At 39.4% G+C, this 23,859-nt stretch overlaps 1 protein-coding gene across 7 annotated transcripts in view; it reads left to right on the forward strand.

Moving 5' to 3' along the window:
• Positions 1-23,859, forward strand: part of LOC136842602 (unconventional myosin-XVIIIa-like) — a 1,295,621-nt gene that overhangs the window by 706,895 nt on the left and 564,867 nt on the right. For all 7 annotated transcript variants that reach the window (XM_067110180.1, XM_067110181.1, XM_067110182.1 and 4 more), the window contains 2 exons: positions 18,203-18,345; positions 18,763-18,924. In XM_067110180.1, coding sequence (XP_066966281.1) covers positions 18,203-18,345; positions 18,763-18,924 — 305 coding nt within the window. The remainder of the gene's footprint in view (positions 1-18,202; positions 18,346-18,762; positions 18,925-23,859) is intronic.

The raw sequence follows: 23,859 nt of genomic DNA on the forward strand, positions 1-23,859 counted from the left end.
GAGGTGCAAAACCCCTCGGTGTACCTGAGGTAGTGGGAGACAGAGATTCCTGTCTTGGGTGGAGGGCAGACCCTCTTGAAATGGTTCTGGGTGTGGTGTCCGCTGCATTCGGTTTGCTAGGGCATCTCGCCCAGTTCGCTGAGTGCCCTGTTACATTACAGGTCTTGCAGCGGTACCTGGCGATTTCCCTTTGTAGTAAGGGAGGAAGTTTTGGGTGGCCATCCTTTTGTGAGGATCGAGGACTTGGCCTGGAGTTGCACGGAGAGTGCTCCTTCCGTCGAACATCTTGGTGAGCGGAAGGTAAGGCTGACGGTGACACTCCTGTCACACTGGCGGTGTCCCGGTCAGGTGGTTTTAGAGTGGCCTCCCTGGTGGAGGTAGCTAAGCAGCAGAGTGGCATTGGGGAAGGACATCCTCAGAGGAGGTCTTGTCCCAACAGGAACTCCACTCCATGCCTGATTTTATTCACCACGCTGCCTTGGCGGTGAGGTTGCGAACCCCAAGGGGTGGTTACCTGAAGTTCAACTGTGAGAATGGTCTTGGTTTGCTCCTCTATCCAAGTCATTGTCCACCCGGTCTTCTCATCAGCAGTGGCACTGGCTGGTACTTGGGCCCGATCAATCAGGCTAATATCCGAGCCAGTGTCTACTGTAGCCGGCAGGTTCACTGGTAAGCTAGAGCCATCCAGGGGTGCCACTGAGACGGACCGAGTCCAGACCCGTTCAGGATGAGACATAGTTGGCGGCACAGCCACGGAGATCATGGCACTAATCAGGTTGACGTGCTTGCTAGAGAAGATATGCTTTGGACAACCAGGATATCCAGCTGTATAGTGCCCTGGAGTTTCACAGTCTCGGCAAGGTCCCTTTGAATGGGTTGATTTCCCTGTGGTGACTGTCAGTGGAGAAGATTGAGTAGACGTAGAGGGAGAAGAGTTTTGGTGGTTGGTAGTAGGCTGCCTATTGTTGCCCTACTTGTAGGGCAATACCTTCAAGGACTTGTCCTTGAAGGTATTGCACGACAGAGAGTCGAACCAGCGGGTACCAGACTGGGTCTTGTGACAGGCCCATTCAGTCCAGGACCAGCCGACTTCCTTGGCAAGACCTCGGAACTGTTGTCTCCATTTCTCCAGGGTTATTTCGTAGGCTTTTGTGATGACCCTACGAACTTCAAGCATGTCGCCTCTTTGACTTTTCTCCAGTGAGCGGAGGGCTGCCTTAGCTTTTCCTTCCATGTGCTTGGTAAGCACTAAGGCCCTCTCTATCTCGGTGGTGTTGTAATTTTCAAAGAGTGCCTCTTTTTCCTCCAACCAGACTGGTTCTTCCTCAGCCCACTTGGGGACTAGGGAATTAATGCTTGAGATCGGAGCATTGGGTGCAGCAGATGTGGGGTTTGAGGCTTGTTGGATCGCTATAGCTTCAGCACTTTCTTTTCGAGCCTTCTCCAGCTCGAGCTCGTTTTCCTTAAGAGTCAGCTCACTTGCCGTGAGAGCTTGCTCACTTTCCTTGAGGGCTAATTCACGCTGTCTCCTCTGTTCCTATCTTTCCTCTTCATACCTCCTCTGTTTGGCTTCATAATTTGCCGTTCCAGTCTTTTTTCCTTCTCTTGCTTGGCCAAGTCATCCAGCTGTTCCTTGGCCCACTTGGTGAGGTCTGATCCCGTGAGACTGGCCTCCTTCCCCAGATCCATGAGGGCTTTGTAATTGTCTGCCACCATGGTTCTGGTGGGTAAGGTTGTTTAATTGGGTTGACTAGACGTACTTCGGGGAAATGGTCTGTGACAGTGGGGAAGTGTCCTGTAATTTGGTGGCACTTCGGTGGTGTGGCACCTTTTCAATAAGGTGGCACTGTGGTAGAGTGTGCCGTGGGAAGGTCACACTGATGGAGTGATCCTGAAGGAATAATGATTCTTATGGGCAGATGCGCTTGCAAAGTGAAAGTGATCCTCAAGGAGCTAAGGTCCTTGTGGGCTGACACACTGTCTTTGGTGCAGTAGCTTATATGTTAGTACTTTGTCTTGGGGGCACTGGGGTGCTGTTGTGTTCCGGGGAACAACACTAAAGGGCAGTGTAACAAAACTGCACCGAAGGAAATGGCACACTGCCTGAGGCAGAATGTGAGTAAGGAGGCAAAGTGGAAAGGTAAGCGCTTCAGTAACTTAAGTCGTTGGCAGTGCCTCAGATTAGTGGCACTGTGGAAAGGAAACCCTTGGGCTTGCACTCATGGGTGGCTAGTTCTAGGAACTAGTGATTGCTTCCTGATATGAGGAAAGGAAGGTTATGGGGTTTGCACTCAATATGCGGTTTGGTGCTTGTGGTATACGCAAGTCTTGGATAATGGACACCCACTTGTGCACGACAGTCAATAACTGTTATTAAATGGTTGTACGTATGCTCTCGGAAACGCACGAGAGTTCACTCCGCTGAAGCACTTAATGTGAAAAAATAGAGATGGGAGATAATTCAGTGAACACGGGCGCGTATGTAAATTTGAGCACTGTGTGAATGAGTAAAAGAAATAATTGAATGGGGATTTTAAAAGATCAAAGGTTGGTGTAAAAATGAAAAGAGAGAGAAAAAAAAACATTGTACTTGGTTTTATGAATCAGTGGGTTTATTTTCCAATACTCATTTAAATCTCTCTCTCTCTCTCTCTCTCTCTCTCTCTCTCTGAGAGCGTATTTGTAATGGAACGTATTCGTTGTGTGATTTAAGTTACTCTACTTTCTTATGATAAATTACTTTATGCAAAATTACGTCGTTACTTTTTTTTTCTAAAAGGTACTTTTGGTATTTACATAATTTTAATGGTTAGCACCCGTCATGACAAGTTATATGGTGGAAAAGGTTTTAAATTATTATCAAGATATTTCGTTAGGGTTTATGTTAGTGGGTGAAAAGAAATGAATTTCGTTCGGCAAGTGAACGATAAGTAGTGGAACTGGGTGTGCGTGAGAGAGAAACAGCTGGTGGCTACTGGTTGTCTTGATCGAGTGATATAACAACGGTGATTTAAAATTTAAGAAAAAGAACACACTTTTCTGATGGAATTGTGTTGCTGATATGCAGAATTGCATTATTTAACTTGAAACATCAGTAATGCCTTTACTTTACTTAAACATGAAATGTAAATTTGAACTGGATATGACGATCTTTGAATTGTGGGAGCTGGGTGCAGGAAAGTGCATGCGCCGAGCTAGTACAGCCGAATTGGTACAGCGCCAGACTGCCAGAGGTCGTTATGCGTATTTTATCAACTCGAATTTTCGAACTACACTTTACAATACAGAAATTGTACACTTTCTCTGCCGTAACTGTTTTCAAACAACACTCTTAGCTAACTGTTCCCTGCTAACACGTGCAATAAATCCCTGGCAAAGCACTTTCTAATTCTTAACGATCAGTCTTCTGGCAACACAGCACAGCTGCTATTCTTATGACACAAAAGTTCGCGGGAAGTTATTCTGCATCGCTAACTTAAGAACTTTTTTTGTGCTCTCGCCTCTATGTTATATGATATGAATATTCTAACAAAGATTTGCTGTTAATCCTCCCTTTTTTTCAAAACACTATTCCCTATTTGTTCCTAACGTTCTTAATTTTACAGCAATTATAATAATAACCCTTACCTTGTTATCCGTACCTCAGTCTAGTCTTATTTGCCTTTGTGAACAACGGAATCAAATTATTATGATTTTTGTATTATTCCTCGGTTCGTTTCCTTCCTAGTCTAGTGATAGCGAAGCTAGTTCTCGTTACTATACAACAGTTGGTATTTTCATCTGTCGCGCATGGTAACACTGTGTCCCGGGCTTTAAATAGTTACGCTATGTGTAAGTTTTAGGTAAATAAAAGGATATCTGGGTGTACTTTGGCTACTGAAAAGTGTTTTAATAATTTACTGTATGCGAATTACACCGTTAATATTCGAAATAGGATATTGTTATTGTTGAATGTAAGCTGCCTTTTCGGGGTGGCGAATGGAACAGCCAGATGCTGTGGCAGGAAAATTGCTTCTCTCGCTGTTCTATGGCAAGATGTCAGCTTTATTGGACCACACCTACTCTGCTACTAAGCTACATGTTACTTCATTACACGTAAGAGTATCAGTATATACTTTTAATTATAAAGTGCGTTTTAGCCAGGTACGGGTGGAGTGTGCTGTTCCGTCCCCCTCTTTCCCTCCCTCCCTCCAGAACCGTAATGCAACTTACGCATATCACTCGAATGATAAAACATCTGTTTGCCACTTCATTTTTATGGGGAAGTATTTGTTTTTCATCATTCATTCTCGAGACATTTTTCCAGCCAAGACTATTGGGGTGGTAATCCCTTAATCAAAGGAGTCTTACAGTTGTTTACATGTTCATTTATTAATAACATGTAGCCTAGCACTGATATGTCTTTTTAACATAATTGTAATGTTAAATAAAAGGAGTAGCTACAAATTTGCTTCAGTCAACTATGAGAAATGAGGAATTACCATAGAGTCATCAGCGGCAGCAGACACTTTTATGTAAAAAAATCCTTAATTGTTTTTCCTTATAACTTGGCTCGTCATAAAGATATTGTCAGCATTGTATGATTACCACCCTAATATTCTTGGCTGAAAAACGTTCTCGAGAAAGAATGATGAAAAGCGAAAGAATGATGAAAAGCGAATACTTCCTCATAAAAACAAAGTGAACATATGTTTTATCAATCAGGTGATTTGTGTGAATAAGTTGTATTGCGGTTGGGGAGAGAGGGAGTGTGAGAGGGAGACGGAACAACACACTCCACCCGCCTCCCCCCTCTTGCTGAACTGTAATTCGTTAATCAAGATGCACCACTCTTGGGGTTCCAGCTTAAGTGAATCCATTATAATAACAGCAATGATATTGATGCCAGTGACTTTAGCGAATAAGGTGACAGCTTGAAGTAAAAAGCAGTACAACCAGAGCTTTCTCCTTTCTAAAAACAGTCAGTGCAAAAATAACATTTCCACAAATTCCATTAAACAGATGCTAAACCAAGTTACGTCATATCGTCTCTGGCTAAAACGCACTTTATAAAAATTAAAAGTATATACTGATATACTTATGTGTAATGAAGTAACATGTAGCTTAGTAGTAGAGTAGGTGTGGTCAATAAAGTTGCCATCTTGCTGTGGTGAACAGCGAGAGAAGCAATTTTCCCGCCACAGCGTCTGGCTGTTCCATTCGCCACCCCGAAAAGGCAGCTTACTGTACAATTAACAATAATAACAATATCCTATTTCGAATATTAATGGTGTAATTCGCATACAGTAAATTATTAAAACACTTTTCAGTTGCCAAAGTACACCCAGATATCCTTTTATTTACCTAAAACTTACACATAGCATAACTATTTAAAGCCCGGGATGCAGTGTTACCATGCGCGAGCACCACAGGCGGGTGGATAGATGAAATAGTTGACTAGGATCCTGGCCAGATCAACAATGTTAACATTCTGGGGCCAGCTGGAAGAATGGGATTGGTTTATTTTAATTAACTGCCTTGAAAGCCAACACAAAGCACCCAGAATGTAAGCAGTAAAGGGAATGGATAAACTGACTTCCCTTGATATTACATCTAATTAAACGGAGAATTGGAGGTCGCCATGTTTGGGGGGAAAATTAACTGGTTATTTACTTTAAACAAAATTTATTTACAAATGAAGCAATCAGGAAATTAAGATGAAAAGGCTGACAAGAGTAGCAAGCAAGCACATACAATGTGCTATAAAATTAGACTATGGGTAGCAAATTGCTGAATATAAAAAGGCTACGGCCCTGAAATAGTTCAACATGTAGCAGTTTACCGTGAAGGTTGCTACTGGTTAAATGATTTTGTGGATAACGCACTTGGGTATCAAGGGGAACTGTCCAGTGTCTCAGACTGCTAATCAGAAGACTCTTGCACTTGACAGGACGGCAGTTGGACGTCTATGCTAGGGTTTTGTTCTAGGCAGGGACACAGACCGTCAGAGGGGCTGGATAACAGGTTCTGGAAGAGAATTCCAGGTTAGCATTCAAAATTGAATGAGTTTCTCTCACATGAACTTAAGTAGTCACGATGGAGGAATTGATCAATTAGATTTAATTAGCCTGTGGTAACACTATGGAGGGGAATCTAATTCTGACCACTGAATTAATTTAATTTGAGTTTGCTAGCCATGAGGGGCAAGGGCTGTTGGGTTTTATTTGGATGAAGGGGGCCTTTGCTAGGAGAATGAAAAGTTGGAAATTCGGAAAATGGAGAGAAATTCACGAGAAGAAAAAGCAGAGACTGGCGTTGCTGCACCTCATATCGTACCTGATTGCCTCTGTGCAGGGAGCTCGCTTGCAGCAGACAGATTGCAGCCGCAGAGGTTCACAACGCCAGTGTACAAAGGAATGGGACTGCTCTCACGATTAGTGAGTCTGATCCCTTGAGTGGAAAGGAGTCCTCTGAGTCTGTGTAGGCGCGTAGCGTCTCGTGTTTCTGTTTGCCGCATTGGGCACAAGACATTGGTCGACCTGAAATGCAATTTCCACCAGTACAAAGTTCGAAGGGAAATAGATCTTATGGCTAAGACTCGTAAAGGTAAGGAGAGCAGCCCATTTACATCCCTAATTCGCCCTTTGTGCCTAACGAAAAACATCCAATGGTGGGGGTAAGGAGTGGTATTGTTTCCCCCAAATCAGGTGATCTGGAGGGATAGGCCTACCTAAATTCACTTCCCTGTCATGGCTTCTTCTCAGCCACCGTTAAATTTGATTTTTTATCTAACAGGCTAAAAGAGACAAATGGAAAATATATAAGAATATATATATATATATATATATATATATATATATATATATATATATTATAATAGATATGAATATATATAATGTGTATATATATTTGTGTATATATACACATGGATATAAATGTATAAATCACATGTATGTATATGTATATATATATATATATATATATATATATATATATATATATATATATATATATATATATATATATATTATGTATATATATACACACACACATTAACACATTATATATGCATAATATATAATAGATATGAATATATGCAATGTATATATATTTGAGTGTATATACACATGAATATAATATAAATTGTGCAAGTATATATTATATATATATATATATATATATATATATATATATATATATATATATATATATATATATATATATATATATATATCTTGCACATGGATGTAAGGCGTTGTAGTAACAAGCGTAACCAAAAAGTGTGAAGAATTCGAGAAGTTAAGAGGGCATTACAATACACACTTGGTAACACACTTGGCATATTATAATGTATGTGTATATATATACCATATATATTATATATATATATATATATATATATATATATATATATATATATATATATATATATATATATATATATATATGTATGTGTGTGTGCGTGATGAGGTGCCCAGTGTCTGATCTTCAAATTAAACCTGGTATCTTAAGTGCTTGATATTTAATTACCAAACTTACCATTTATCCAACAATTATAGTTACCTCACAACAGCCAGACACCTGAACCCTCATCACAAATATAAAACGACTGATTTCTCTAAAGGCAACAGAGATCCCTTATAAAACTTATCAATCATGCAAGAAAGCAGAATCAGTTCATAAAACAGGTGCGAGGTGAAATCAAAGGGCATCACTCCAACAACATTATAAAAGTCTAAGCATTTTTATTTCCCTGGTTCGAGCTCACTTCAATTACTTGAAAGAAAACATCTCACTTACCACTCTATATCTAATTCAAATCAAAAGTACTGTTGGGTCAATAAATGAAACTCTGATATAACAATTTTAAATACAAAAATTTATTTGTAAATTCAAAGATTATACATGACATTAACAGTCTCAGGGAAATTTATTATTACTTGAAAACAAAACAAAATTGGATTAAATCTGAAATAATCATCAGTCAAAATTAAATCAGAAGTTAATCTATTAATTAATAAAAAAATTATTCAAGTAAAATTTAAATTGCTAAGTAACAAAAAATGATTGAAAAGAAATACAAGTAAATTAATTCCCAAGTGTTAAACAAAATAAGGCAACTAAATCAATCAAACAAAAATGTGGATACAAAAGACAGAGAAATATACGCTGCACAAAAAAAGTAAATATCAAAACGTAAAGCAAAGCATTAAGGCAATAGCAAACACACCACATTTATATATAAAAACTCTTCAAAGGTAAAGTACAAAACATACAACATGAAAAAATATGAAAAAGGGAAAAAATTGAATAACTGCATATAACCACTGTAAATATTATTTTTTAGTGCACTAAAAACCAATGATTATGTTACAATACCTTGGTACCAGTTCTCCACTTTTTATCAGGCGCCGTTACCTTCACTCAGTAAAATACACTGTTCAGATGACTCAGACATATTTACTAAGGAATTAAACAGTTAAAAGATACGAGTGACCATTGATTACAAAAATATTAGTTACGTTACAACAGGACATACGAAGTCCCGAGAGAGAGAGAGAGAGAGAGAGAGAGAGAGAGGGAGAGCGAACTGCAGTTCCTCTCAGCACGGATCACAGTCTCTGAGTAATCTCCTCTGTACGGGAGTCTATAGATGGCATGGCCGTCCATACGAGTGTGTGGACGGGTCTTGAACGAGATTTTTATTTTAAAAACTTTAAAAATGATAATTAGAGAGAAAGTGGAATTACAGTTAATAATAATATTTATTATTACATAGTTTCTGAACAAAAGAATCTCTGGTTACTATAATAAAATGAAAAGATATCATCCCATGGAAAATCCCAGAACGATGTTAAGCAACTTACGTGATAGAATTTTCCACCCAACAGTGTTCTGATCGGATGATCGAGTCATATAGGAATGCGTTATTTCAACAGTCTGGTATATTGACGAAAACAGGTCGCCTCCCCATAGAGAACAACCACTCTCTGTCTCTCTCCACTCCACACATTGTCATTTTTACAAACCGTACAGGGTTTGACCACATTAACTTTAAGCTAATTCTCTTTGGAATCTGCCTATCTGAACATAAAATTATACAGTATACAACAATACACCCATACACACAACAACTAAGGAGAGATTACTGCATTACTAAAACCACCGCATAAGATTCCTATCCCCAGAAGATTGGTTATCCTGGGGTTGAATCCAATGATTCACAATGGGATAAGTAATCTGCAACCACGTTCTTACCTGAGATACGTTTCACTTTCAGGTTATAGTGTTGCAAGCACAGAGACCACCGGGTGAGTCTCTGGTTGTGATTCTTGATCCCCTGTAAAAAAGTGAGCGGATTGTGATCAGACAGCACTAAAATTTCTTCATTCCTAGGTTGGTTCACATACACTTCAAACTTTTTTAATGCTGTGATTAAGGCTAGAGTTTCTTTTTCTATCGTGGAATATACTTTCTGATGCTTTTTCAGTTTCGAAGACATGAAACATACGGGATGCAAAAGTTCTCTTTCATCTTCTTGAAGTAGTACAGCTCCAATTCCACAGTCATAGGCATCAACTTGTATCACAAATTTCTTATTAAAGTCTGGAGCCCGAAGTACTGGTCTTGAAGTTAAAATGGCTTTTACTTTCTCAAAGGGTTCTTGACATTCTGTAGTCCAAACAAACTTAGCTTTGGGACTAGTTAAGTCTGTGAAGGTGGCTACTACAACTGAGAAATTCGGGCAGAAACGTCGATAGAATCCTGCCATGCCCAAAATTCTCTGTAGCTGTTTTCTAGTAGTAGGTGGGGTAGCCGTATGGATACCTTCTACATTAGCATTTACTGGAGCGAGAAGGCCTTTCCCAACTTCAAACCCAAGATACTGCACAGTTGCCTTCCCAAACTCAATCTTCTCTAGGTTGACTGTTAGTCCTGCTTCCCTTAGTTTCTTGAAAACTTTCCTCAGGATCTTCAGATGTTCTTCCCATGTTGTAGAGTAAATGACTATGTCATCCAGATATACACCTACTCCTTCCATGGATCCTAGCAGTTGATCCATCACTCTTGAAATGTTGCAGGTGCATTCATCAGACCAAATGGCAGAACATTATACTGATACAGTCCAAAAGGAGTAATAAAAGCTGACAGCAACTTAGCATTCTTCTCTAAGGGAATTTGATAGTATCCCTTCAACAAGTCTATCTTGGAGACAAACTTGGCTTGCCCAACATTATCAAGTAACTGATCTATAAGAGGCAAGGGATAATGTCAGCCTTACTAATGGAATTCAGTTTCCTATAATCAGTACACATCCTAAACGAGCCATCCAGTTTCTTCACTAACACACATGGAGAACTGTAGTGACTTGAACTGGGTTCTGCTAATCTATGCCGTAACAAATTCGACTTCTTTCTTCAAAACATCTCGATGATAAGGTGATAGGCGATAAGCTCTGTTTGAATGGTCTGCCATCTTCTTGGATCTTGATCTCATGCTTGGTCAGATCAGCACACCTAGGTACGTCTGCAAATAGTTCTGTGAAACTTTTAATTACTTTACACAATTCACCACCTTGCTCAACACTCAGATGTTTCAGTTTATTCTCCAAATTTTCTAAAATTGAAGAATTATTCATCTTGCTTTCAGCTCCCAATTCATATCCATCATCATCTTCTGTAGTTGAAGTGGTTTGGGTTATTGACATAGTTTCCATTTTGGTTTCTGAGAAGTAAGGTTTTAAGAGGTTTACATGCATCTTCCTTTTTCGTCTTCGTCTTTCTGGTGTTTCAATCACATAAGTTCTATCACTTAACCTCTCAATTATCTTGTAAGGACCTTGAAACTTGTTGGAAAGGGGAAATCTCTTGACAAGGTAAAAACACTAACACTTGTTGACCAACACTAAAATGTTTTAGCTTAGTCTTTTTATCATATCTCCTCTTCATTTTCTCTTGACTCAGTTTCAGATTTTATAAAGACAATTTTCTAATCTCTTCCAATCTTTTCCTCAAGTTCTTCACATACTCACCTTGGCCTTCCACTTGATTTTCTTCCCAATTTTCTGCAAGAATTTTCAACGGTCTCACTTCTCTACCAACAATCATCTCGTTAGGTGAACAACCCGTGCTTTCTTGATAAGCATTCTTAATTTCAAATAACATCAACTGCACACCAACATCCCAATCTCTGCCTGACTCAGAACAATACTTAGTCAGCATACATTTCAATGTCTGGTGAAACTTTTCCAAGGCTCCTTGAGTCTCTGGGTGATACGCAGTGGATAACTGTTGTTTCACTCCCAACAAGTTCATCACATCCTGAAACAGTTTGGAAGTAAAATTGGTTCCTCTATCACTTTGTACAATCTTTGGTGTCCCAAACTTTGAGAAAAACTCCACTAGTTTCTCAGCAACTATCTTGGCAGATATGTTTCTAACAAGGATTGCCTCAGGATATCTTGTCACAGGACACATTAATGTTAACAGATATTCATGGCCCTTCTTTGTCTTCGGCAGTGGTCCAACCACATCTATAATCACCTTGCTAAAGGGTTCTCCTCTAACTTCTATAGGTTGTAGGGGGGCTTTCTGAATGGTTTCATTTGGCTTTCCAGCTATCTGGCAGTTATGACACTCCCGGCAGAACTTGCTAACATCTTTGTGAAGTCCAGGCCAGAAAAAATATTTCATGATCTTCTCCACAGTCTTCCTGATTCCTATATGTCCAGACTCATGAGCTACTGTTACCACTTGCTTCCTCAATGGACGTGGGATCAAAATTTGATGATATCCACCCCATTCAGCATCTCCTGGTATATATGCAGGTCTATGCTTCCTCATCAACAAACCTTCCTTCAGATAATAACAGGTAGGAGTTTTTTGTATCTCTTCTTGATCAACAACTCTAAAAAACAACTCTGCTAATGATGCATCCTTCTTCTGCAGTTCCATTAGCTTCTCTCTGGTCACCTGACCAACTTAAAGGGTTGAGCTCTCAATATCTGCCAACTCAGCTACTGTAGTTTCACTGTTATCCTCAGGAACATTTTGACTACTCAGAGTCTCTTCAGGGACAACAGCTTCTTCTTGGGAAACCTCTTCTTGGTCAGCACTAGGGGAAACATCATTTTCTTGGAACAACTCTTCTAAGCTCAAAGATCCTTCACTTGATCCTTCTTGAGTGGGTAAATCCTCAGTCTCTTCACTTACAGGCATAGTCCTCTTCATACTCCTAGTAGTCACACAGCTAGGAAACAGGTGGGGGTTGTTCTTCTCCAACTCGGGGTGAGCACAAGGACCACCACACTATGGTTGCTCCCTGTATCACGTAATACCTTGACTGGTACCTGCACACTTCCTCCTGGAGTTGTCAGCGTACCCTCATAGATATATGGCTTAAAAGCCTCCAAACTGCTCAGCCACACACTGCTTGAAGTTACATTTCCACTGGTTGCTAAACATTCAGGTTGTTTAGTCTCAGTCTTCACTGGAGTTTGACTCCTCCCCACATTGCTCTTTGTAGTCTGTTTCACCTGGTCACCTCTTACTACTTGACCAACTGGTTTGGGCTGCTGATGTATCTGATAACACTCCCAACTGAAGTGTCCTGCTCTTCCACACTTGTAGCAGACAACACTAGGCTTCTGTAATTGCCTTGCAACATTATATGATGATTTTACATTAGCTTGCTGAGGATATTACCCTGCATTGACTTGGTATTATCACTTGTAGGATTCCCATTAAATCTGCTCCTGAAATTTGGATGAGACTTAAAACCTGTGCATGGATTCTGGTACTTGACATTATAGTTCATTTTGCTACTGATTATATTATAGTCTTCACTAAGTGTAGCAGCTTTGTCAAGTTTATTCACCTCTCTCTCTCTCTCTCAAATAGGCTCTTATATGTTCAGGAATTCCCTTAAGATATTGTTCAAGAACAACCAATTCTTCAAGATCTTCAAATGTTTTAACTTTAGCAGCCTCCAACCATCGTGTGAAATATCTTCTTACTTTGTAGGCATAATCCAAGAAAGTTATCTGGTCATCCTTTCTCAAAGATCTGAATCTTTCAGTACCTTGTACTCTTTACACTGATCAGCTGATAAGGCTAAATAGGCACTTCTTCCTTTACCAATGAGAACAGTCTGTAACAAGACTGACCATTTATCCTATGGCCATCCCATACCTGAAGCCACTTTTTCAAAGTGATCAAAAAACTCATCTGGAGCTTCTTCTGTAAACTTTGGAATTAACTTCTGCACTCTTACTACATCAGATACAGGGTCTGAATTACCTTGAGTAGGGTTAGATGGTGTTACAGGTAACTTGGAGCGAGCTTCTATCAATTTCATCTCTCTCATGTGCCTAGCTATCTCTCTTTCTTCTTCTGCTGTTTTCCTTAATTCATCAGCAGCTTTCTCTTCTTCCCTTTATGTTCTTTCTCTTTTTTCTCTGCCTTCTCTTTCTCCTTCTGCCTGCATTTTCTCTCTTTCAGCCTGCATCTTCAGCTTAATCAAATTTTCTTCTGCTTCTATACATCTAAGCTCTAACTCGACATCACTTTTCTCTTTCTTTTCTGCTTACTTATTTGTAACATCTGCTTGCTTATTTATAACATCAGCCTGTGCTACATTCAACAACTCTTGAGCTAATTCTAACTCATCTTCATCAGTTATTTTATCAGAGTTTATCAATGCTTCCATAGCAATTTCAAACCCAGAACATTCCAATATCAGAAATCATTCCAAAATTTGTAAAACATATATCGATAATAGGGACTTTTCCATTTTGGGCCATACTGCCAACCCCCAAGATCTTGTTATTTTAGAATCACTTTTGATTAAACAACTTGTTCCGTCCTTAAACACTCATACTTCCTGCTCCCCTCTGTATTTGTCTTGATCTGTGTTGTTTCCATTTATGTTTACGTTTAGTTTGATGCTGTCACTCCTCTAGGTCAGTTGTCTAACCTTTTGTTCTATTACTCTGTTCGCTGCTATGTTCATTTTTAGTTTACTGAATTTCTATTACTTTTCAGTCTAATGTAAAGATTTTCTAAATTGTGTTCATTCCCTTAATTTTAATGTTGTATATACTTCTTAAATTTAGTAAGAATAATTTTTACCTTTTTAAATTCTTAATTTTTAAATTCTTAATTTTTAGTTTTTACAGTTTTTTTTATAATTTTACAAGGAATTTTATGTTTCATTTTAACAGCCCTGATGATGTAATTAAATGGATAATTACGAAACGTTGGAATAAAGACAGTTTGTACATCTGTGTGTGTCCTCTACCCCTTATTGATGGTTATTAATATGGATTGACTCCTTACACTAAGCTATGTATATACAGTATATATATATATATATATATATATATATATATATATATATATATATATATATATATATATGTATATGTGTGTGTGTGTATATATATATATATATATATATATATATATATATATATATATATATATATATATGTATGTATGTATATAATAATATGTATACATACATACATAGCCTACATGCATACATACATACATACATACAAACACATACATTTATCATGCATCACCACAAGTGGAAAAATAAGTCCTGACTGGTTTCGGCTTTATTTCCAAGCTGCTGACGAAGGACTGATACATAATCATAGAAGTCAGACTATATATACTACAGAGACGGTGCTGATGAATGTACACAACCGTTTTAAACTACAGATTCACCACTGACAGGTGTCAAATTAGGAGTGATTTCAAAACTCATTAGGGCTAGTGATAGAAATCACATTACTGTATACTCTCAAGGAACAATACCAACAAACACAGAAACGGACAGACCATGGAGACTACACCCCATCTCCTATTTTTTCACCTATTTTAATGTGTAAGAAACGAATCACCTGTTAAGTGATTGTAATCATATATATATATATATATATATATATATATATATATATATATATATATATATATATATATATATGTATATATATATTGAATATATACCTCTATATATAAAAGTGAATGTTTGTTCCCTATAGAAATCCGAACAGCATGACAGACAAAATTTGGCACGCAGCCCCTGTGTCACCCCAAGAAGGTTTATAACTCAAAATCAAACCCCTACCCCATGACAGACTCACAAACATAGACAAAACAAATGAAATTTTCGTTTTTACCATTGTTGTTCACCTTTTCTTTAGTAACCGTATGGGAGTCACCAGTAGCATGTGCAGAAAACCACCACCTTTTCTGTTGGTGATGTCATTAAACTCCTCCACTGCAAACCCTATAATCAGTTTAGCGCATCCACAAAATTAAGCAGATGTGTTTGACACTATTAGAATTAGTTTCATTCAGTCATAAAGCAATTAAGTAATAGGTAATTACTTATTAATGGCAGGAGCGTCGGGAAATGAAAAATAAGGAGTTGGTGGTGCTAGATAAAGTATTACTGGGAAATCTCCAATTCATGCCGTAACTTTGACATCCACTGCCTCTCCAAGTCACCACAAAGTACTTGGTGGCTGACGGTTAGTCCAAACGAATTAATTTTCTATTTTGCGAACTGCCCTTGAATTTAGGATGAATTTCAGCGATTTGAAAATATTTTGACAAACGTAATGAAATTTTTCTAATTTCTACACCTTTTAGTAAAAATTTTAATAGCATTACCTCAACGACGTCAAACACATAATCGTCATGTCCTGACTGTTGGATTTGTAGCAGAATTCAGTAATGAATGTGGAGAAATTACGTACATGTATGTCAATATAGTCCGTGGTCATTCAAAGTTAGCTCTCTCTCTCTCTCTCTCTCTCTCTCTCTCTCTCTCTCTCTCTCTCTCTCTCTCTCTCTTCTCTTCTCTCCCTTTTCCCCTTCCTCCTCCCTCCTCCCTCCCCCCATCGACTGCCATTCATTTTTCCAGGAAATGCTGGGTTTGTCAGCTAGTATATATATATATATATATATATATATATATATATATATATATATATATATATATATATATATATAATATATATATATGTATATATATGTATGTGTGTGTGTGTGTGTATATGTGTATATATATATATATATATATATATATATATATATATATATATATATATATATATATATATATATATATATATATATAGGTAGTAGCTTTTTTTGGTAAATATGGAATTGGTATAAAGGAGGATAGGGAGAGTCTTATGAAAATGTGAATGGAATCAGATGTATATTGTTTTAAATGAAGACTAATTATAAGTATTCTTTGGAAAGAGAAAATTGTAAGTATAGAATGGGTACAGAGTAGATTTGACTGACTATGTATCTGATCAGTTTCTGGTTAAAGCAAAGGTTAAGGTTGACATTTGGTTGTTGGAAAAACGTGGTGAAAATATGGACATAAATGTAATCAACATAAGTGAGTATGTTGAGAAGAAAATGTAAGTGGAAAATGGATGAAATGTGACCTATGGTGGAAGGGGTAGTTGAGGCTGTTTAGTTTCGTGGTGGGGTCAAAACGCATGAAAATACTTGTCATATATTAATACACTGTCTGATCGCACTGGAGTCAATGGTCAGTTATCAGTCTCATTTTCTCTATAAAGCAGTGTCAAGAATCATAAGGGCATACAGTTTCATATTATATATATATGCCTGGGAAAATGTATACAGTAGGAGGATTTTGATTAAGAAAGTTAAGACAGATTACTAATGAATTGTTAGGAGAAGAACAGTGTAGGTTTAGACAAGATGATGATGAATTGAACAAATTTTTTATATGAAGCCGGTATGTCTGAAGTTTGAAAGTAAAAAGCAAAGTCTTTAAAAGGCATACATAGACATGGGATATACTTCCAGTAGAATCTATAGAGAGCATGAGTGGACATTGTTGAGAATATGGAGGAGGAAATAAGTTGTTTAGAGGGAATAAACTTTTTTCTTATGAAAATAAACCTTGTGATTAGTTTCCATGTGAAAGTGTTCTGAAACAGGAGTATGTTAAGTCTTCATGGCTGTTCAACAATTTGATGGATAGAATAAGATATAGGTGCAAAGTTATTGGATAAGGCAATAGCTCTTAAGTGGAGTTTGAGATGGTTGATGTTTGTATACGATACAGTGTGTATTGGAGATAGTGAAGAGAAATTACAGAAAACCAGCACATGTGTTAGTAAGAGCAGAAATATGAGCAAAATTATATTAAGAGGGTGTATTGAAACCAGGAAGAAAGTAACAGCGAATGTTAATGTGGATGATGGAAGAGCAGAGGCATTCGATGTGTACATTATGGGCATTTGGAAATCAGTACAGTAGTAGAGTCAAATCCCAGGCTATGTAAAGCAAGGGAAGTAACAGGTTGCATAAAAAATGTTTTTGGGAGAATCAGAGTCTCTATGGAAGCTAAAAATAGGAAATTAGGAAAGATTATAGAACCAATACTTCACAGACATGAAATGAAGATATATTCGGTCATGTAGATAAAGAAAACTTACAGTGTTGAAATGAACTGCTTGCATGTAGGATATATGGTGCAAAAAGGAATTGAAAGGGTGAGAAATGTGGAGAGACAAACTATTATCATAGGTGAAACAAAGTACCAGAGTTCTTTGAGACGGATAGAAATGGTAAAAATGGTCACACTGGTAAAAAAAAAAAAAAAAAGTCGTAGTTTCTAAGAGATGGTTTGGTCATTTGGAAAGAATTCAGGACAAGAAGTTGTGAAAAGTGTATGATTTTGAAGTAATAAGAAGAGTTGAGGAAGACCTAGAAAGTGCATGATATAGGCTATACAGGAGTGAATGAGTTATTAGAAAGGAAGGGCCTTAATTTCATAATATGGGCTAGTTAGAAGTGAACAGTACAGTATGTGGAGGTAGTTCAACTGGCTACTGGTGAGCCTTGTGTAGGGGAGTGGAGCATTTTATGCTTTGGAAGTGTTATGCAAGACAGTTCATCCATGACTCAGCAGGTAAAGTATGAATGGACTCATGACCATTGTGTTTTTTCCCAGGTGGTTGTCTGATAGTAGATGTGGGTTATCATTAAACAGATTGATGAATGTATGTGTGTGTGTCCATGCCTGTTAATATGGACAAAATAGGCATCCATTTACTAGTTTGAATGTTGTTTAACTGTTTAATTTGCAAAAAAATTATAATAATTGAAATGGGCACAGTGATTTTATATGGCTTCTGAACCAATCTTGTTTTTTCTAGTTGAAAAGCTGAATGCCATATCAACCTTACTTGAAGCTTTTGGTAATAGTCGGACTGTGATGAACACAAATGCCACTCGCTTCACACAGATATTCAGTTTAGACTTCGACCATTCAGGGCAGATTGCATCTGCTTCTGTGCAGGTGGGTGGTTTTCTGTTGATTTTATTCAGACCTTAGAAATGTATTTGAATTGAATTTGAGTGGTCTGTTATTTGCTAATGTAAAAGCCTGGTAACGTTAACCCCAAAAAGTAATGGTACATTGTACACACGCAAAAACTTGTCGTAACAGAGATCGTAAGTCACTTTTAGTTTTTTTTTTTTTTTGTAAGCTTTTTAGCTAGGCACTAGACAGTTGCAAGTATATGATGAACTTTTTAGAGCTCAGGCAAGCATGCACAGGACAGAAGAGAGAGGAGAACTCGTTTAATGTAATGAATACATCTGATGTAAACATTTTTATCATGAAGATTAATGGATATTATATACAGTTATAAAACTGGTGGTGTAATTCTGCCTTGCATAGTATATTTTTTATGAACTAAAATGTATTTTTCAGGTTTACATGCCAGAGAAGACACGTGTTGTTAGAAGACCTGAGGGAGAACCCAACTACCACATTTTCTACCAGCTGCTGTCTGGTGCTGACAATGATTTACGGAGAACTTTAGGCCTTGACAAACTATCTGAACCCAACCTTTTTATGACTCCACTTCAGAGGGTATGCAAAAGATATAACTTCAGTCAATGTAATGACAGTTTTCTGGAAGTAGACTGGCAAAAGTTGTCTTTATTTTTTTATCTTTTATTTATTTATTTGGGATGAGTCTTACCTACTGCCGAAATTATAACTTACCAAGTAATTACATAGCTATAGGTTTCTAACCACGGCAGCATAAATTAAAAAATCATGATAGTGCTTCAATAGTTTAGTGTAGGTGACAAGCCCCCCCTCTAACGGGAGTACAGTATTGGAAATGACTTAGCAGACAGCCTTATTGTGTTTCAGCCAGTTCTCGATTAACATTGAGGGTTTGCTGCAGCTTTTGTTTATTAATTTTCAGTAGTATGGCTGGATTTCGGTGATGTATTATCACTTATTTATGTAGTCTTTCAGCTTTATTAGCTTTCAGGATCATTTTTTCGGTAATTCTAAGCTGGCTGTCCGCGGTGAGCTAGACTATGGCAATTGACGTTTTTTTTATGTTATTTTACTTGCTTTACAAGAATTTAAAGTAATATTTTGTCGCCCGGTTGTAACTAAACTGTGATTGATCTTTGAAGACTACACGACTTGAATTACCTAACTTACCTAACGCAGGGTAGGTCTAAGCCGGCATTCCGTGGCAAGCCCGCCCCCCCACCTCCATAGCTAATACGGCAAAATTGTAACCAGTAAACACCTCTAGGGTACGTTATGTTGGTATTTTTAGGGGTGTTTACTGGTTACAATTTTGCCGTATTAGCTATGGAGGGGTGGGGGGTTTGCCGCGGAATGCTGGCTTAGACCTACCCTGCGTTGGGCAATTCAAGTCGCGTAGTCTTCAAAGGTCAATGACAGCTTAGTTACAGCCGGCCGACAAAATATTACTTTAAATTCTTGTAAAGCAAGTAAAATAACATAGAAAAACGTCAATTGCCATAGTCTAGCTCACCGCGGACAGCCGGCTTAGAATTACCATTTTTTCTAGTTCTTTGGTTATTATTATGTGTGATTCAAGTTCACCTAGTTTTGCTCTTGTAGCAAAAGATGCAAACCAGAGTAATCAGTTCTTCATATGATTCTCATACAATTTGCAGTAAATGTAGTGGGTGGAAATAAAGTAGGGAGTAAACTTGTGCTAAATGTAATGATGAACAAGTTAGAGAGGGATAAAAAAGGAAGTGGCCTCTGGAGCCAGGAAACGAGCTTCCCTAGCCTAGAATTCTCCCCTAGCCTAGGTTAGAAGATAGCTCTGCTATTCCTTCTTCCCCTCTTCCTAATTTTTTCTCTTGCTACTAGCCTCCCTACTTTTAACCACCTATTCCTGTGCCTGGTTCTGTGGCTTCCAAACCTGATGCCATTGCCAGTCTAGAGTCTGGTTTTGACAAGATAATTAACCTACTTATGATACAGTGGCAGACTTAGGTGAGTTGCTGTAGGCATTTATGGGAAAAAATATTCAGATGGCACCACTTCCCTCAAAGTGACAAGTGATAGTGTTGTGCAAGTGGAGGAGGTGGCTACTCGTCCCATCGGCTCTCCTAGACCAAGGTCACTGTTCTACTCCACTGGACCTGGGAGAAGACATACCAAAAGTCCAATGGAGGCTGATGGGGTTGGCCCACGGGTAGCTGCCCCCTCAGTCGAACCTATTGAGCATTCCCAGGTATCGGCAGACAGCCACTGGAAGGGGTATCTAGATGGGAGACAATTTTTTAAGTGGAGGAGGTGGCTTCTAGTCCCTCCGGTTCTTCTAGACGAAGGTCTCTGTCCTGCTCCCTGAACCTGGGAAAAGACATGCTGGAAGTCCAAGGGAGGCCAGTGGGGTTTGTCCACACGTTGATTACCCCTGTTGCACGTATATCCCAGGTTTCGAAAGAGAGCTGCTGGAATGGCATCTTGGATGTGCTCCAGTTGTCGTCCTACTCTCAAGACTCCAGCCCGGACGTGAAAGCACCGCAAGTGCTTTTTAGTTTCTTTATGTCTATTGAAGAGGCATACAGGCGATAGGGACCGCACTTCGCTGCCCAGTTAGCGGTTTAAGGAGCTGGGCAAGTCCTCAACCTTCCTGCATTGGTATTTGGCTCCGAAGTGCCCATTGGTCCTGCTGAGGCACTCGTTGTCTTCGTTCAAGCGCCTATCTCCACACGAGCCCCCGACACTAGCTCATGAACGTCTGCCGCCAGTTTCTGAGCGCACAGCACCAGCTCCCGAGCACTCTGCGCCAGTTGCCTAGTGCCTGATGCCCACTTCTGAGTGCCTGGTGTCAGCTCCCAAGCGCCCACCAGCTCTTCAGTATAGATCTACTGCTCGGAGCTCCAGGCTTCCATTTCAGACCACTGGTCTCCTAGCCTATGCAGCTCTCCTTCAATATTGGTGTGCAAACTTTCCATCCCTTTTTTGGCTTCTGCTAGCCACGGTCTCGCTTATCTCGACCTTCCTGATGAGGAGCTATCCAGATGACAGACCTAGGCTCCCCACAATGGTGATTTCCTTGTCTGCTAGGAAGGCACTCAAGGATATTGAAGTTTGGTTCCTGCTAAGAGGGAGCAAGGTAAGGCTTCCTTCGCTTTCCTTCCTAGCACTTTCTGTAGGAGGTGTCTTTACTATGCCACCAGGGAAGCTCTTTCTTCCTGATACTCAGAATTTTTGTTGGTGAAAATTACATTTTTTTGTCAACAGAACTGGACCTCCTTGTCAAAGACCTCTTTGAGTGGTATGTAGCTTTCAGTTCCTTGGACTGGATGGTGAAAGCACTAGCCAAGAAGATTGAAGATTGCACAATTTTAAAGTTGGAGGCTTTGCCTCGGACTGGCTAGGAGTCCTTACTCGTGCCATCAGGGATGGCTTTCTTGAACTTGTGGCTCTTTTCTTGTATGGGGCAGGCTGACATTGGACCTGTTTGCCACCTCAAGGAACCATCGCCTTCCTCTCTTTTGTTCTCAGGCCCTGGACCCTCTAGTATGGGCAACAGACACCATACTGCAAGATTGGTCCCACTTGGACCACTACGCCTCTCTACCCTTCAACATGGTCAGGGAAGTGCTGAACAAGGTTTGTTCTCATCACAACTTGATAATGATTCTCATAGCCCCATTTGGCCCATGAAAAAATGGTTCCAGGACCTGCTACAGTTGTGGGTGGATTTTCCGAGACTTCTTCCCATTAAAATTGTCTCTCCTTTCTTTAAGAGACACCAGAAGGTTGTCCACCCTTGTCCTGACGGGCTTCAGACTGCCCGGAAGCTTGTCAGAGCGTAAGGGTTTTCAAGATGCGCTGCAGAGGCTATTGCAAGATGCAGGCTTCGATTTCCTTGCAGCGTCTTCCAGGCTACATGGGTGTTTTTCGAAAGCTGATGTTTCAGACTCAACGCCTCTTCTTCTGAGACGTCTGTGACCCAAACTGCGGATTTCCTTCTTTATCCAAGGAGGTTTAGGAATCTCTCATCCTCCACTATTAAGGGGTATCGAGCTGTGTTTAGCTCAGTAACATAGGGGTCCTGAATCTTGCATCAGTCCCAGATCTTGACAGCCTCATCAAGTCCTTTGATACATCTAAGCAAGAAAGGAAGACCCGGTCTCTGGGAACCTGGACATGGTGTTGAAGTGGCTGACAGGTCCCTCTTTGAATCTCTTCGTTCCTCTTCTTGGAGACAACTTACTCAGAAGACTCTTCCTCGTGGCCATGGCTACTGCTAACATACTAGCGAGTTCCAAGCCATCAATAAATGGTAGGTTTTTCAAGAGATGCAGTTTGCTACTTTACTCTTGGACTTTTAGCCAAGAACAAGGCCCTTCCAAGCTCTGGCCCTGCTCTTTCTCCATTAAGACCTTAACGGATACATTGGCTCTGAGGAAGAACAGAGAGTTCTTTGTCCTGCTAGGGCTCTAAGGTATTACCTGAGCAGGGCTGAGAAAATCAGAGGACCATCCAGTAGCCTCAGGTGCTCTGTCAAGAACCCGTCATGCCCTCTGACTAAGAACGCATTGTTGTTCTTCATGGAAGACTTAATTTCTGAGACACACTCACAGATTCAGGAGGACATTTTGCCAGTTTTTAAAGTGAAAGCTCCAGATGTCAGGGCAGTCTCTACTTTATTAGCTTTCAGGTTCATATGTCCCTCACTTCCATTCTGCAATCGGCCTACTGTAAGTCCAAACAGTGTTTGAAAATTGCAGTACCTTGGGGACATTATCAGTGGCTGGCATGGTGTTGGGGGAGGAAGCATAGGAATCTCTCTTTTACTCCTACTATCTCTTCGCCTTGAAGTAGGGTGTCGAATTTTTGGGAGCCAGGGGTACAATATACTTGGAGTACCCACCAGTCTCAGTGGATGGGTTGTGATGTTTTCGGTGCAGGTGACAGCGTTATCTGGTTTGTTTTATTCTGGTACTGTGCACAGGGTAAGGGCACATATGTATGTCTTGGTCAGCTATCAAGCCTATACTCTGCAGCAAGACACCCACTAAAGTAGAGGCGACCCATGGCTCAACCTGCCACGCCACTACAGGTTAAGATGAGCAACAAGCAGAGGCATTATTTACCTGCAGTAGCTCTCTTACCACGTAAGGAAATGACAAGCATTGTATCAATGCTAGCAACTTTTATATTTCAAAGTCATTATCATTACTCAATGTTTTGGAGTAGAATATGTATGTGTTTTCCACCTCCTATCAATGTGGATTCAGCTATGTAATTACTTGGTAGGTTACTTATATGAAAATGTTATTTTCATGATAAAATTTAGTTTCATATATACTTACCAAGTAATTACAGATTGTTCCGACACAATATACAAACCGTCGGTCCTTTACATTAGGAATTACTTTCAGCGTAGGCTGGAAACAGCCGTTAAACTCTTGAGCAAGGTGGTTAGGCAGTAACTACCACCAGGTAGGCGGGAATACCCGCTTGCCCAGATGCAAACATTCCGGTTTGCTTTCGTCCGTCATG

Source organism: Macrobrachium rosenbergii, chromosome 10 (assembly GCF_040412425.1).
Source record: "Macrobrachium rosenbergii isolate ZJJX-2024 chromosome 10, ASM4041242v1, whole genome shotgun sequence".
Taxonomy (NCBI): Eukaryota; Metazoa; Arthropoda; class Malacostraca; order Decapoda; family Palaemonidae; genus Macrobrachium; species Macrobrachium rosenbergii.